Source organism: Grammomys surdaster, unplaced genomic scaffold, assembly GCF_004785775.1.
Source record: "Grammomys surdaster isolate TR1022 unplaced genomic scaffold, NIH_TR_1.0 202, whole genome shotgun sequence".
Lineage (NCBI taxonomy): Eukaryota > Metazoa > Chordata > Mammalia > Rodentia > Muridae > Grammomys > Grammomys surdaster.
The window spans coordinates 111,895-126,588 of record NW_021604647.1 but is presented as its reverse complement, the minus strand read 5'-3'; the positions used below and the strand labels follow the sequence as shown (position 1 = coordinate 126,588).

The following is a 14,694-nucleotide window of genomic DNA, read 5'->3' as shown; positions in this document are numbered from 1 at the left end:
AGAAAGAAAGAAAGAAAGAAAGAAAGAAAGAAAGAAAGAAAGAAAGAAAGAAAATGACATCACAGCTTTGCCCACAGGCCATTCTAATGAGAGCATTTTCTCAATTGAAGTTTCTTCTCCCAAAACAAAACAAAACGACTACAGCTTATGTGTCAAGTTGACATAAAACTAGCCAGCACCACCATTGAACTATCTCTCCAGCCCAATTCCACACTAAATTTTTACCAGAATGGCCAGCAATGTAGACTCCATAAGAACTTAGGACATGTAGAGGAAGAGAAAGACTTAAGAGTCTATAGAATAGTTAGCTAGATCTCCTGGCGTGGATTTCCATGCCCAGCTCTTTAGGATGGTGGTCTGAGATACACACAGCCCACAGGCTTACGTGGAGGGACTAAGTGGGAAGCTCTGGACCACCCGTTTTTTTGGGTACTCCTTCTAGGAGATAAGGTTCCCAGCCTTGAACAACTTCAGATAGCAACTTGTAGGTTTCCTCACCTCAAGAATGAGATAATGTCACTGTAGAGTGAGCTGGAAGTGGAGGTGCTTGAGTTCTCAGAGCTATGCTTTCAGCCCCAGCATGGATTCCTATCGCTCCTGTTTGTGAGTCCGGATCTGAGTCCTGGAAGAAAGGAACAGCTCAGAGTCTTCAAGCTCAGGGTTGACTAGCCTTGGGCACAGCTCACTGAGATGGACCCCAAGTTTCTTTGCCTACTCTGCTCCCAGACTCCCTTTGTATGCAACAGTGCTGGGGTAGATCTCTCCTTTCTAGTTATTAGGGCACTAGTGGCTCCTTGGGATTAAGGCTCTAGGTTCTGTTGACCTTGTTTCTATATAAGGTCAGTTTAGTTTTAACAAATGACCTCTGGTCAGGTACCTGCAAAACTGACCTACCCAGGGAAAATGTTTGTTCATGCAAAACTGTTTACGTTGGGCTTTTGTGTTTGTGTTTCTCTGTAGATAACAAGAAATCCCAAGCTTCTGTCAGTGGTAAGTCTTCCTTTTGAGATACAGTTATTTCCAACCTCCAGTATGGTGTGGCAAAAATGAAATAGTGCATGCTTCGTGTGCATGGGTCAGCCACTTACTGGACAGGAACATTCAAAAGATCTTAGGTGAGGTGGCACTGATGAGCTGTGTCCCAGCCTCTACTCCACCTTTTGGTTTCTTACAGACTGAAGTCAACCCATGCTTTTCCATCTTGTTTCATTTAAAAGGCTTTGCTACATTACCAGGAGAACCACTGTGGCATAGTATGATAACCCATAGTAATCTGTCACAGTGGGAATTCACTTTCTGTTTTTCTCTTTTGGGGGAGGGGTGTGTATGTTTTGAGACAGGGTCTCTCTATGTAACCCTGGCTGTCCTAGAACTCTATGTTGATCAGGCTGGCCTCATATCAATAGAAATCTGTCTCCCATGCCTCTCAGGTACTTGGACAAAAGACATGTATCACCATAGCCAGCTGTATTCACTTTCTTCTTATTGTTGTTTTGGTTTTTCTGTGTAGCCCTGGCTGTCCTGGAACTTGCCCTGTAGTCCAGTTTGGCTTTGAACTCAAGATGCATTTGCCTCTGCCTCCTGAGTGCTGGGATTAAAGGCATGCACCACCATTACCCAGCATTTTCATTTTCTTAAGTTACAAAATTGTTTATGAGTTCAGAAATATATCTATTTTATTTTCAAGATTTTTCATATAAGGGAAATGTGTTCATTAAATTGAACCCTGGGCTTTTCCTTCTGAGCTGCCATCATGGGGTTTGCTGATCTACTCTGGCCAGCTGATCTTCAGCCCATCAGAAAGGATGTGAGGTTCTTAGAGAGAGTGCATATCGTGTACAGGGTACTGAGCTCCGTCTGCAGAACCACCACCGTAAAAAAAAAAAAAACAAAAACAAAAAAACATACACACTAGCATCATAGACTGTGTTGCTGTGTGGCCTACCCTAGGCCTGGAGCTGTAAGTGCCTAAGCCTAAGTAGCTCCCCAGCCCAGGACTGATGAAATGCATATAGCCTGGAGACTGCCTGGCCTCTATAGTATTGAAGCATAGGCTCATAGGACAGGACCCAGTTCTATGGCCAGATGACCAGCCAGGCAATATCTGTCTATAGGCAAGTGCTGTTAGTTTAGACTACTGTGATGATGACATCCGGCCCCTTGTCCTTGGTTGTGGAATTGCTCACTGAACTACAACTGCTGTTGTGAGGCTTAGTGGGCATGGCCTTGCCTCTTAGCACTCCGTGGAGCCTTCTCATACTTTACCTGCTCGGATACTCTGTTCCTGGCCTCAGATCTGTGTTGGAGTGGTGTGTAGGCTTAGATTTTCAAAACCTACTTTAATACAGGTTCTTAAACACTTCAGCCTTCCTTCTAGCCCACTGACCAAAGGTAGGTGAGAAAGATGGTTTATAGGACAAGGGGGATGTGGACCTGTTTAGAAATAGTTCTCTGGGGGCAATACTAGTCTTTGTTGTCAGGATATCAGCAGTCCAGTTCAAAACATCAAACACGAATCAGTAGTGGCAGTCCAGCCCAGTCAACAAACACCGAACATGAGTCAGTAGCCACGGCTCAATCCAAAAGAAACCACAAGGCTCAGCCAAATTGGCAGGAGTCCATTGGAAGTGGCAAGAAACAGCTGGAATGCCATAAGAAGTCTCTATGAAGTCACAACAAGCGAAGATCAGTGAAGACCAGCAAAGCATTTCAAGGAGAACCAATGCAGGAGCGCTGTTCATTGTCTACTGGGTTATACTTATAAACATGCATCCTCTCAAGTGTCTGCCTCAGCAAAACATCCTCTCAAGAGATTTTCCAAAAAAGCATCACATGATACAAGTGAGGCTCTAAAGAAACCAGAAATTTCTACTTCATTGCTGTTCTTATAGAGACCCAGCTGCAAAAATGCTGTGTGGAGCCTACTTGTGGTCTCCCTAGGGAGTGTCTGCCTTTGCCCTCTGCTTCTCTAATCTAGCCAGTTGTTCCTGCCTTCTGGGAAGAAGGGCCTCATACTTTGGTGTCTCTGGAAGTCTGTTGTGGGCTTACTCCATAGGAAATCTGGACAGAGAAGAAGAATCTGGTTGCTGGTTGAGCTTGAGGGCTCAGCAGCTTCAGTGCAGCTGTGCATGGGTCTCCATTGTAATCCACATTAGGACACAGACACAGGCTGGACTGAAACGTGGAGCATGCTCTCTGGTTCTGAGCCCCATGTTCCAACAGTTCCAAGTCTTAGCCCCAGACAGTTTGGGAAGTTTCAGGCCTCTGGCTCCTACTTGTTTGGGAATTTGAACGGGTTAAGCACATAAGAGGGAGGGGGGTCCTCTATGTCCTGGAAGCCATTTACCTGTGAGATTACCTAGTTTGGTTCCTTTCCTCAAGACACTGTGCCCTTGTGTTCCCACAGACCCCATGAATGCACTGCAGAGCCTTACTGGTGGACCCACCCCAGGAGCAGCTGGGATTGGCATGCCTCCTCGGGGCCCAGGACAGTCCCTGGGTGGGATGGGTAGCCTTGGCGCTATGGGACAACCACTGCCCCTCTCCGGGCAGCCACCCCCTGGAACCTCTGGAATGGCCCCTCATGGCATGGCTGTGGTGTCTACAGCAACTCCACAGAGTGAGTACTACACTCCTTGGCAGGTGACACTGCATGCTATTCTTGTGCTCTCAGTGTTAATGGGAAAAGTGTCAAGGAGCCCCAGATAGCTCAGTTGTGGACACCAGGTATGCAGGGGAAAATGTTCCAAGCCTTCTCTTAAGTTCAGAGGAGTGGTGCTGACCTACCTACTAGCTGAGGGAGGCAGTGATGTGGAGGAAAGGCTGACTTATTTGGAAGCTTGTGGGGTTTTTCTTTGCTTGGGGTTGTTTTGGTTTTGGTTTGTAGAGACAGGGTTTCTCTGTAGCTCTGGCTGTCCTGAAACTGTAGACCAGGCTGGCCTTGAACTCAGAGGTCTGCCTGCCTCTGCTTCCCGAGTGCTGGATTAAATTCGTGTGCTACCACCACCAGCAAGGTGTGTTTTATCAGTAAAACAGGAACTATTTGTTAAGGTTCGTGGACACAAATAAGTGATGTGTTTTTGCTCTCTGCCCCATGGTGTGCCTTGAGGTTGTGGTGTCTGTGGCTACTTTTATCCCAAGGTCAGTCTTGGCTGTGCATTGCACTGTTCATTCCTCTATTGGGCTCCTATTTCCTGAAGGAGGTGCTCTGCCCTCTTTTGACCTCTTTGTTGGTTCTTTTTTCTTCTACCCTTTCCCATCCCTCTTTTTCAGCCCACTAACACTAGGTAGGAGAGAAAGAAGGATAGAGGTGAGAGAGAGGAGAAAGAAATCCCAGAATAAAGTCAGGGGTAGGAAAGGGGCCAATTTAAGATTACTTCCTGCTGTTTAGGGGCATTGAGTTCCTTGGGGCAAGTTTAATTTTTATCACCATGGTGTCGAATTTCTTCTCGTTGTACGCATGACTTGACAAGCAGCAACCAACAGCATCCAACTAGCAGCCAGCCCCCTACCTATGGAGTCCTAGCATTTATGTATCCTGAAAAGTACCCTGGATTCCAAACATCATACTCTTGAAAAAACTACCTGCAGCTGGCAAAATCATACCTCTGCTAGAGCACAAGGCCCACCATGGACAGCTGCTGTGGGCGATCTGAAGCAGCCCTATATCCCACACCTGGGATTAAACTGATAATATATTCCCATGATGTTTCTGTGTTTTTTAAAGAAACCAAAAGTCTCACTACACTAATACCTCTCTGTATTACTTGCCCTGATTTCTACATGCAGTTGTCCTGGGTGGAACTTAGGTTACAGTAAGCTACATTGTGGGTTTGTTTGTGACAAAGTCTCACTATATAGTCTTAGGTGATCTGGAACTTGCCATGTAAAATCAGATTGGCCTTAAACTTGCTTAGTGCTGCTGCCTCTGCCTCCTGAGTGCTGCTGAGATTATAAGCCTGTGCAATATTCCTGGCCATTCTACAGTAGATTGCTTTGGAATGTTGGGGTTGGAGTGCTCCTGTGATTGGTCTTGTAAGCCACTCCTAAGAATTTGTCTTAAATAAATGATTTTTCAGACATTCATTGGAGAGGGTACGGTGTCCTGACAATGTCCTCTCTCCAGTCTGACTTTGGCCCACGTCCTGTTGTCAGCTTCCAGGGCTAGTCTGTTGGGTGGCTCTACTCCACTTCTTCACCCCATAGTACTCTCTGACAGCGACTTTCCCTCTGCCATTGACCCGCACCTCTTTCTTATGCCTGCTGCAAGCACATCTATCTATTTAGACAAGTTCAGGTCTTCAACCAGTGTCACTAAAAGGTCAGAGACTGGGTCAGAGATTGTGCCAGAAATAGAGGCTGCTGCTCAGTTCAGTGTTAGAAAACCCCTAAAGTCATCAGGGCCCTGGGATCAGTCCCCCGCAGTGTGAGGGGGGAGGTTAAAGTATTGAGTATTGGTAAGAAGAACTTACTACTAAGCCCAGTGACCTGAGTTTAATCCCTAGAACCCGCATTTTGGAGAGAACTGTCTTCTATAAGTTGTCCGCTGACCTTTACGTGTATGCCATTGTATGCATGTGGTCCCCCCCATTAAATAAATATAAAGAATTTAAAAAGTATATTACCAATTATATGTAATACGTTGAAAATTATTCATAAAACAATAGAAATAATTTATAAATTTCAAAGCAATTGGAAAAAACTGAGTAAGAAACAAAAATCAACAAACAATCAAACATATAAAGTTCAGTACAATTATCCAGATAGACCCTTGAAATTCAGAAAAGCAGAGGCTAGAAAGATGGCTCAGCAGTTAAAAACATGTACCTCTCTTACAGAGACACAAGTTATGTGGACTGGCTCACAACTATCTACAACTCCAGTTACAGGGGTCTGATGCCTCTGTCTTATCCAGATGCTTAACCCCCACTCCATGAACACAAAATTAAAAATAAATCTTTAAAACAAAACAGAAAAGCAGAAGCTTAGCAAGATGAGAGAGAAAGGCTTAGGATGTAGCTCAGTGGTAAGCGCGCCCATCTAGTGTGCATGTCCTGCGTTTTCAACTTACAGGGAGGGCAGAGGAGGAAAAGGTCAAGCTGAGTTGAAAATATAAGTAAACAAATGAACGTAGTTTGCTCTCTTTTTAAATATTTGTTTTGTGTGTGTGTGTGTGTGCATGTATGCACACATGCACATGTGTATATGTTCATAGAGACCAGAAGAGGGCATTGGATTCCCTGGAAATGGAGTTACAGACAGTTGTGAGCTGGCCACAATCTGGGAACTGAACTGAAGTCCTTGGGAAGAGCAGCTGAGCTCTCTTAACTGCTAAGCCATCTCTCGATCCCCAAGTTTTTCTATAAAAGATGAAAATTGATTTATAAATTATTTCTATCATTTTATGAACATTTTCAACTTATTACATATAATTAAAATGCAAAACTTGTTAATATACTTTTTAACTTTTTACATTTACTTGATGGGACATGGAATGGCACACGTAAAGGTCAGAGGACAACTTATAGAAGACAGTTCTCTCCAAAATGCAGGTTCTGGGGATTAAACTCAGGTCACCCGGCTGAGTAGTAAGTTCTATTACATTTTAAGAGACATGCCTGTAGTGTAAGACCCAGAAAAGTGTGAAAATAGAGAGTAAAAATGTATTAATTACCTAAGTCCCAAGAAAGTATGTTTTAAGTTTTCTTAGGTGTTTGAGTGTTTTGCCTGTGTTTATATTTGTGTACCACAGTTGTGAGCTGCCACAACTAAACTGTGTACTTCACACCAGCAACACATGTTCTTAACTACTGAGCCATGTATTAGAAAAGATCTGAATGATGTAATGAATAATTAAAGTACAGGGTGGAATAAGTGGTTATGAATAGAACCATGAAATAAGCCTCAGTCATTTCAGAGTATTGTGGCGCACATGTTTTCTGAGTATCAGAATTAGAAGTCTGGCCGGGCGGTGGTGGCGCACGCCTTTAATCCCAGCACTTGGGAGGCAGAGGCAGGCGGATTTCTGAGTTCGAGGCCAGCCTGGTCTACAGAGTGAGTTCCAGGACAGCCAGGGCTATACAGAGAAACCCTGTCTCGAAAAAAAAAAAAAAAAAAAAAAAAACAGAATTAGAAGTCTGAAACACAAAAAGATAAATTTAAGAGTTCTCAAGTCTACCAACAGTGGCTAAAAGAACTTGTGACAGCAGTGTTAGTAATGGAGAAGCAGTCTTTCATGTATTTCAGATGAGAATGGAAGTAAGATAGTTCTTTGCAAATGAAGCATGCGGGAGCTGGAGGAATGGCTCAGTGGCTAAGAGCATTTGTTGCTCTTGTAGAGGACCTGGGTAGAGTTCCCAGCACCCACATGGTGGTTCAAAACTATCTGTAACTCTGGGCCCAGGGGATCTAATGTCCTCTTCTGCCTGTGGGCACTGCACACATGAGGTTTACAGACATACATGCAAGGAAAACATCCATACACATAAAATAAAAGAATTAATAAAACATTAAAAGTTAGGCGTACAGGGACTAGAGATCTGGCTCAGCAGTTAATGTGCTTCCTGTTCTTCCAGAGGACCTGAGTTTAGTTGCTAGGCAACCACATTGAGTGGCTCATAATCACTTAAGACTCTAAATTTGGGGAATCTAGTAGTCTATTCTGGTGGGCACCTATGCCTATGTGGCATACACAAATACAGATACCACATACTTATACATATAAAAATGAAGCCCATGGCTCAGCTGCTATACTTCGGGGGGCATTTATTACAGAAGAATGAACTTTTATATGAAAACTCTACGTGTAAACCTTCATAGTTTTATTTATAATAGCCTGAATCTGCTGTCTCCTCAGATCTTGCACCATGAAATAGTCATGCTAGGAGGTATCCATACTGTGATAAACCATTTGGCAAATAGAAGGAAGGAATTACTGGTGCCACTGCCACTGCACCTGGGTTACCAGAAGTCATGTACATGGGTAAATGCCAATCACCAAGAGTTCATACTAGCCTCTTTTATTTTTTTTTTATTTTTTTATTTTTATTTTATTTTTTTATTTTTATTTATTTATTTTTATTAATTTATTTTTTTTTTTGCTAAGCAGTTGTGGTTGTATGACTTTATTCTCAGTACTTGAGAGGCATAGGCAAGTGGATCTCCATGAGTGTGAGGACAGCCTGGTCTACTGATTCCAGGTAGCTGGGGCTATACAGTGAAACATTGTCTCAAAATATTTTTTTATAGATATACATACATATGTATATATATATATAATTTGGTTTTTTGAGACAAGGTTTCTGTGTGTCTGTGTGTGTCTAATTTTTTTTTTTTAATCTGTCAGCCAAGGTGTTAAGTACAGGGCTAAGCTAGCCCTCCTCCTAGGGCTGCCCATCAGGTGAGAAGGTAGATCCTAGCTTAGGAGGAAAGCCTCTCAGACGAACTCTTGATTTTATAGTACATTTTTTAAAATTATATTCATTTATTTGGGGGGAGAGTATACATGCCACAGGGTGTGTGAGGAAGTCAGAATGAAACTTCTGGGAGTTGATACTCCTTCCAGCTTCTGGTTGTTGATAATCCTGAGACCTCAGTCGAGGTGCTGAGGGGGAGGTCAAGGGGTACTTATGTTGGAAATATTGAGTGTCTTATAATGATGGTGACTGAACCCATCCAGATCTGGTTGTGGTCTTGTAAATTTAAACAGTGTTACCGGGGCTGGTGAGATGGCTCAGTGGTTAAGAGCACTGACTGGTCTTCCAGAGGTCATGAGTTCAAATCCCAGCAACCACATGGTGGCTCACAACCATCTGCAATGAGATCTGATGCCCTCTTGTGGGGTGTCTGAAGACAGCTACAGTGTACTTATAATAAATAAAATAAAATTAAAAAAAAAGATTTCATTTAAACAGTGTTACCATTGGGCTAAGTGTACAAAAGAGTTCTGCTATTTTTTTTCTGTTAGCTTTATTGAAATACAGTTCTTATTAACATAGTCCGCTCATTTATTAGTGGCTTTTTGTATGTTCTTAAGTTTACAGCTGACATCCTAATCTGTTCTAGGACAGTGTCATCACAGTAGCTCAAACATGGAAGTACCCCAAATGTTTATCAATTGATGAATGAATAGACCAAATATGGGAGTACAGTAGGAATGTTATTTAGCAACAAAAATAATGCCAATGAAGCTGATACCCTTCCACAATATGAGTGTACTTCATAGATGCTACCCAAGCAAAAGGAGTGCATTCATGCTCTCTGATGCCATTGTGTGCAGTGCTCAGAGAGCCAGACTCTTAGATAACAGTAGATTACTGCTTTCCAGAGGCTGAGTATCTTTGGTCTATCCAGAAGAATCACTTGACCCTTTTCTATTTGATTATTAGAGAGTAATTCATGATGGTAAATTCCATAATCAACACAAATGCCACTTCCTACTTGACCTGTCTCCCTCTAGTATTGTGTTTAGCTGTCAGAGATAGTTTTGTCAGTAGGCACTGGCTGTTGCTGCCTCCCTTGTCATGTCACTCTGGGACACCTGCAGGGTGGCACAGCCTAAGTCTGGATGCCCTCTCCAGCTCAGCTGCAGCTCCAGCAAGTGGCTTTGCAGCAACAGCAGCAGCAGCAACAGCAGCAGCAGCAGTTCCAGCAACAGCAGGCAGCACTGCAGCAGCAGCAGCAGCAACAGCAACAGCAGCAACAGCAGCAACAGCAGTTCCAGGCACAACAGAATGCCATGCAGCAACAGTTCCAAGCAGTAGTACAGCAGCAGCAGCTCCAGCAACAGCAGCAGCAGCACCTGATTAAGTTGCATCACCAAAGCCAGCAACAACAGGTACCAAGTTCCCTTGTCACTATACTTGGCTTTAGTCCTGTAGTCCTTGAGCCTGGGAACAAGTGTCAGCCAAGTTATTAGGTGCAAGGCTAAGCTAGCCCTCCTCCTTGGGTTTCCCCACAGGTGAAAAAAGTAGATCCTAGCTTAGCAGGAAGGGCTCTCGGGTGGGTTCTTGATCCTGTAGCACAGACCCTCTATGTGTAGCAGTGTCTATAAACAGTACATGTAGCTAACAGAATAAAGAAGGGTGGCAGGCACTCTAAGACTCGGGGTGCTTGAGCTGTGCTCTTGGCACATTCCTTTGAGTACACCTATAACTCCTCTTTTGTTTCTTATTTGGAGTCAGAATCAAAATTGTTAGTAGTGCAGTGGTATGCCACACTACAAGTGCTGCTAGTCAGAAGTTGTTGGTCCTCCTGTGTTTTACAAGAATGTAGACATGTTCACATCCATTTTTCTAGCAAGTGCTGATTGAGGAGAAAAAGCCCAAGGCAACTTCTTGACCTCCCCTGGCTTAGGAACCGCCTTTTCTCATGCTGACTGTTGCTCTCTAGCCTGTGTTCCTTATAGTCCATCCTCATGAGGATTGTAGCTCTGACCACTGCTGACCACTCCAGGAGACAAAGCCTTTCTAGAGAGGTACAAGCATATGCAGTTGCCTGAACTTCAGGCCTATCTGCTGTGGGTCTGTGACTATTCTTTATTAACTTTTTCTGGACCATCCTTGAACCTGTTTCACTTGAATCATCTTAGGTGTGAACTAGCCTTTAGTGGCCAGGGCACAGGAACAAATTTGGTTTGTTCTTAGTGTCTAGAAAACAGCTATTGTTGGTCTAGAGGGCTCTGAGTCCTGAATTTGCCATGTTCTCTTCCCAATGTGCAAGGCCATCAGGTCAGTCTCCACAGAGTATGTGCTCATTTCACTTCCCCAGGCTTTGTGGGGTCAAGGCTGGCACCCCAGGGTGGACATGGTAACTGATATTATTTTGCCTTTAGATACAACAGCAGCAACTGCAGAGGATGGCACAATTGCAGCTACAGCAACAGCAACAGCAGCAGGCTTTGCAGGCCCAGCCACCAATGCAGCAGCCAACAATGCAGCAGCCACAGCCTCCCCCTTCTCAGGCCCTACCCCAGCAGCTGTCACAGATGCATCATCCGCAGCATCACCAGCCACCACCTCAGGCTCAGCAGTCCCCCGTTGCTCAGAACCAACCACCACAACTCCCACCACAGTCACAGAGCCAGCCTTTGGTGTCACAAGCACAAGCCCTCCCTGGCCCGATGTTGTATGCTGCCCAACAGCAGCTGAAATTTGTGAGTACCCAAAGCCTGTGGCATAGCAGTTGCAGCTCTTTCGGGGTTGTGTGCTCTTGGCAGTATCCTAGACCCTTTGGATGTAGGTAGCATGTCCTTTATGCACTGGCTTCAGGCATCCTTTCCTATGCTAGTCTTATGTGGCTCCATAGCACAGGTAGGTGAGGGAGCGTGTATCCTAGAGCTGTTTCCACACACTAGGGATGTCTTCTAAACTTACGCTGATTGCAGCAGCATCTGCTGTGTGTCTGCTACACACAATTAGATTAAGAGGTAATCTCACCGTGTGGAGGATATACTGCGTCCACCAGCTATTCTGTGGGTTTATTTTTCTGTTGGTACCAGGAAATTACCCTAGGAGCTTCATGCAAACTAAACATGTCTCCAGTCCCAGCCCTTTTAGCCTCACCATTACTATGTTTCTGAAACAGTTATTCATATAAAACTTAATTATTTCTGCCTCATTGTACATCTTGATTAAAGTAAGTGTCAAAATATTTACAAAGATGGAATAGTGCCACCAAACCTAGATTCAATGAAAAGAAACAGTTTGAGCATCTTCTCTGCTCCTTTGGTTTTTGTGGCCTTTTCTACCTGTGATACATTAAAAGACATGGGGACAGGGACCTCATCTGAGCTGAAAGTCAGGGTAAAGAAGGGTCGCTGGGAGGGTTGTGAGTTGCAGGTACAGTCACTGTTACCCAGAACCAGCCTACTGGGACCAGAAACTTTGTGTACTCCTTGGCAGAGTGCCTACTAGGATTGGGCCTGGCAGCTTGGAGATATATAAGGAAAAGCTCCCAATGTGGATCTGGCCAAGGCCTGCTCTGTCCCCGTAGTGGTGACTCCACATGGTAGTACCATAGTGATGAGTGTTTCCCCTGTCCTCCATCACCCATCTCCTAACTAAACATCTAAGCCATCTCCTAGCTGGCAGCCTGCTTTCCTTCACAGAGTCTCAGCTCTCAGAGACATTTACAGACTGAGCAGGCAGGCTGTGTGCTCAGCTTTAGAAGTTGTTGCTTAGTTTGTGATTGCAGTTGGCGTGCATGAGAGGGCTGTCTTGTTTCTCGCCAGAACTGAGGGAGGTGGGGCTTGGCTTTGCCAACCCACAGATAGGCTGGTGTGGGGTATTTCTTATGACCCTTTGTGACCAGGGACAGCTCATGGTGTCATTCCAGTCCCATCCTCCATCCCAAGAGGAAGCTTCTTGTTTTTTTTTTTTTTTAATTATTTTTTATTTGGGGGAGGAGGGTTTTGTGTGTGCCACAATTCGAATGTAGAGTTCAGAGGACAACTTTTCAAGAAGTTCTCTCCTGCCACATGGGTCTTAGGGCTCAAATTCAGGGCCTTGGGCTTGGTGGCAGGTACCTTTACCCACTCAATCTCAACAGCTATGTAAGTTACATTCTTAAAGCTCCCACTCAAGTAGTGGGTGCTCTGCTCTCCTGCAGGTGGTTCCAAGTTGCTTTTTCCTTCCTCCTTCAAGGTCCGTGCTCCGATGGTGGTCCAGCAGCCGCAGGTGCAGCCGCAGGTGCAGCAGGTGCAGCCCCAGGTGCAGCCACAGGCAGCAGTGCAGACAGCACAGTCTGCACAGATGGTAGCTCCCGGCGTTCAGGTGAGGGCCTTGGGAGCCCAGGGTTTCCTTAGCCGTTAGTAGGTGCATGTTGGTCCGTGCATAAAGCTCTGTGATGAGAGTTCTGGTTGGACTAGAGGTTAAGTTGGTAAGGTGGAGGAATCCTCTATCGCTTGGACACGTGCACACACACACACAAACCCACATGCACACAGATAGATACCCTGTGTTGTTTCTGTTTTTCCTTGGGTATCCTCGTCTTTCCTACTTTATAGCACTTGGAGGATATGCTTCAGAGAGGAAAGCTCCAAAGTTTCATCCTCCATCAGCTCCCCCTGGGGCCTCTGAGCACAGAAGGCTGAACATCTTTAAAAGATGGGCAGCTCTTTAAAAAGTGACAGGAACAGTAGTAGCTGTCTTTTTATGCTCTGGTATGTGCTACAGCAGGAACAGGAAGAGCGCATCCTGTGCTCAATACCTTCAGGGCCTTGGGTGCTGTACATCCTATCACTGACAGCTCCTAGCCATTCTCTGAGTATCAGTGGGATGCCAGCATGCCGGTGGCCTGGGCTAGCTTTTCTTGTGTCTGAGGAATTGGACATCTAGGGTCCTTGTGATTTGTGTCAAAGATATGCTTCATCTTTGTGCTGCCACAATTCTTCCCATCAAGTGGGCACACTGAGAGTCCTGATTTGGGGCTTAGCTAGGAGCTATGGCAAGGCTCTTGCTGGATCCTATCCAGAAAAAAAAAAAAAAAAAAAATGCCATGAGTACCCTGTGTACCCGCAGCAGTCCTGCACTGGCTGGTTCATGAGCCAGGTGAGTTGAGTGTCCAGCTGCATGGCAGCATGGGTTAGGTGCTTTAAGATCTGTCAGACCTCATTTTACTCTGTGGAGGAGACCCCCCACACACACACAGTGTTAGATCTGGGGTGAGGAAAGGTGTTTAATCAGCCTCTTTTGTCACTGCACCAGCTGTCTTGGGTCTAGGGTTCCTGAACTACCTATATGCTGATATGTGACCTTGTGTGAAATTGTACCATGATTTCCTGTGTGTGGCTTGGAGAACCTGAACACTTAGTGGGATTACAGGCCATTTCCCATCATCACTGTGTGTCTCAGGCTTCTGGTGGCTCCTTCTGTTTGTACCGTGTTGTGTAGAGGACCTGTGGCTTAGAATCAGCACAGTAGTGACACAGTGACTGGCCTGATGATGGAAGCCATTTTCTTGTTGCTTTATGACCCTCCCTTCACTGACCTGGAACTCTGAAGAGATAAACCTTTGCATCACTGGCTCAGCCCAGTCAGAAAGGGAGATTGTCCCCCTTCATCCATCTCGAATTGCACAGCAAGTAGCCATGGAAAGACAACAGATGCCACTGGTGTGGGCTGTTGAGATTGTTTGCTGGCTTCTTGCTGGAGGAAGTGTGTGTCCGGTTGCTAGCTTTATTGGTGTTTTGTCAGCCACCAGAAGCGGGGTGTGGCAATGCGTCCTTAGTGCTCCATAGCAAGCCTCTGTGGCAAGTACAGAGCTCCCTGTTATTCCTTGCCCTTCTCTGCTCCTGTGGGAGTGTGGCCAGCTGTCAGCACAGTCACCTGGAGCACACAGCTGGGTTGTCAGTGTCCCTTCTACCCCAGTGAAGATCAGTGGCAGCTGCAGTAAGGCAGCCACAGGTCCTTCCTAATCAGGTGGAACAATGAGAAATTGTCTTACCTGGGAGGGAGTTGACATTTTGGTTTATTTCCTCATGGAGTTGGTTTTTGAGTACTGTGTCATCAGTGTTTTCAGAAGTGCCATCTCCTTGCCTCCAGTGCCTTTTGGGGGCTCTGTATGTGTTTGTTCGTCCTCTCTCTCTCTGTCTCTCTCTCTGTCTCTCTCTCTCTCTGTGTCTCTGTCTCTCTGTCTCTCTGTCTGTCTCCTCTCTCTCTCTCTCTCTCTCTCTCTCTCTCTCTCTCTCTCTCTCTC

General features: G+C 45.2%; 1 protein-coding gene across 3 annotated transcripts in view; it reads left to right on the top strand.

Moving 5' to 3' along the window:
- Med15 (mediator complex subunit 15) overlaps nucleotides 1-14,694 on the top strand; it is a 76,159-nt gene that overhangs the window by 42,850 nt on the left and 18,615 nt on the right. For all 3 annotated transcript variants that reach the window (XM_028770479.1, XM_028770478.1, XM_028770480.1), the window contains exons 4-8: nucleotides 961-990; nucleotides 3,407-3,619; nucleotides 9,579-9,835; nucleotides 10,832-11,152; nucleotides 12,642-12,770. In XM_028770479.1, coding sequence (XP_028626312.1) covers nucleotides 961-990; nucleotides 3,407-3,619; nucleotides 9,579-9,835; nucleotides 10,832-11,152; nucleotides 12,642-12,770 — 950 coding nt within the window. The remainder of the gene's footprint in view (nucleotides 1-960; nucleotides 991-3,406; nucleotides 3,620-9,578; nucleotides 9,836-10,831; nucleotides 11,153-12,641; nucleotides 12,771-14,694) is intronic.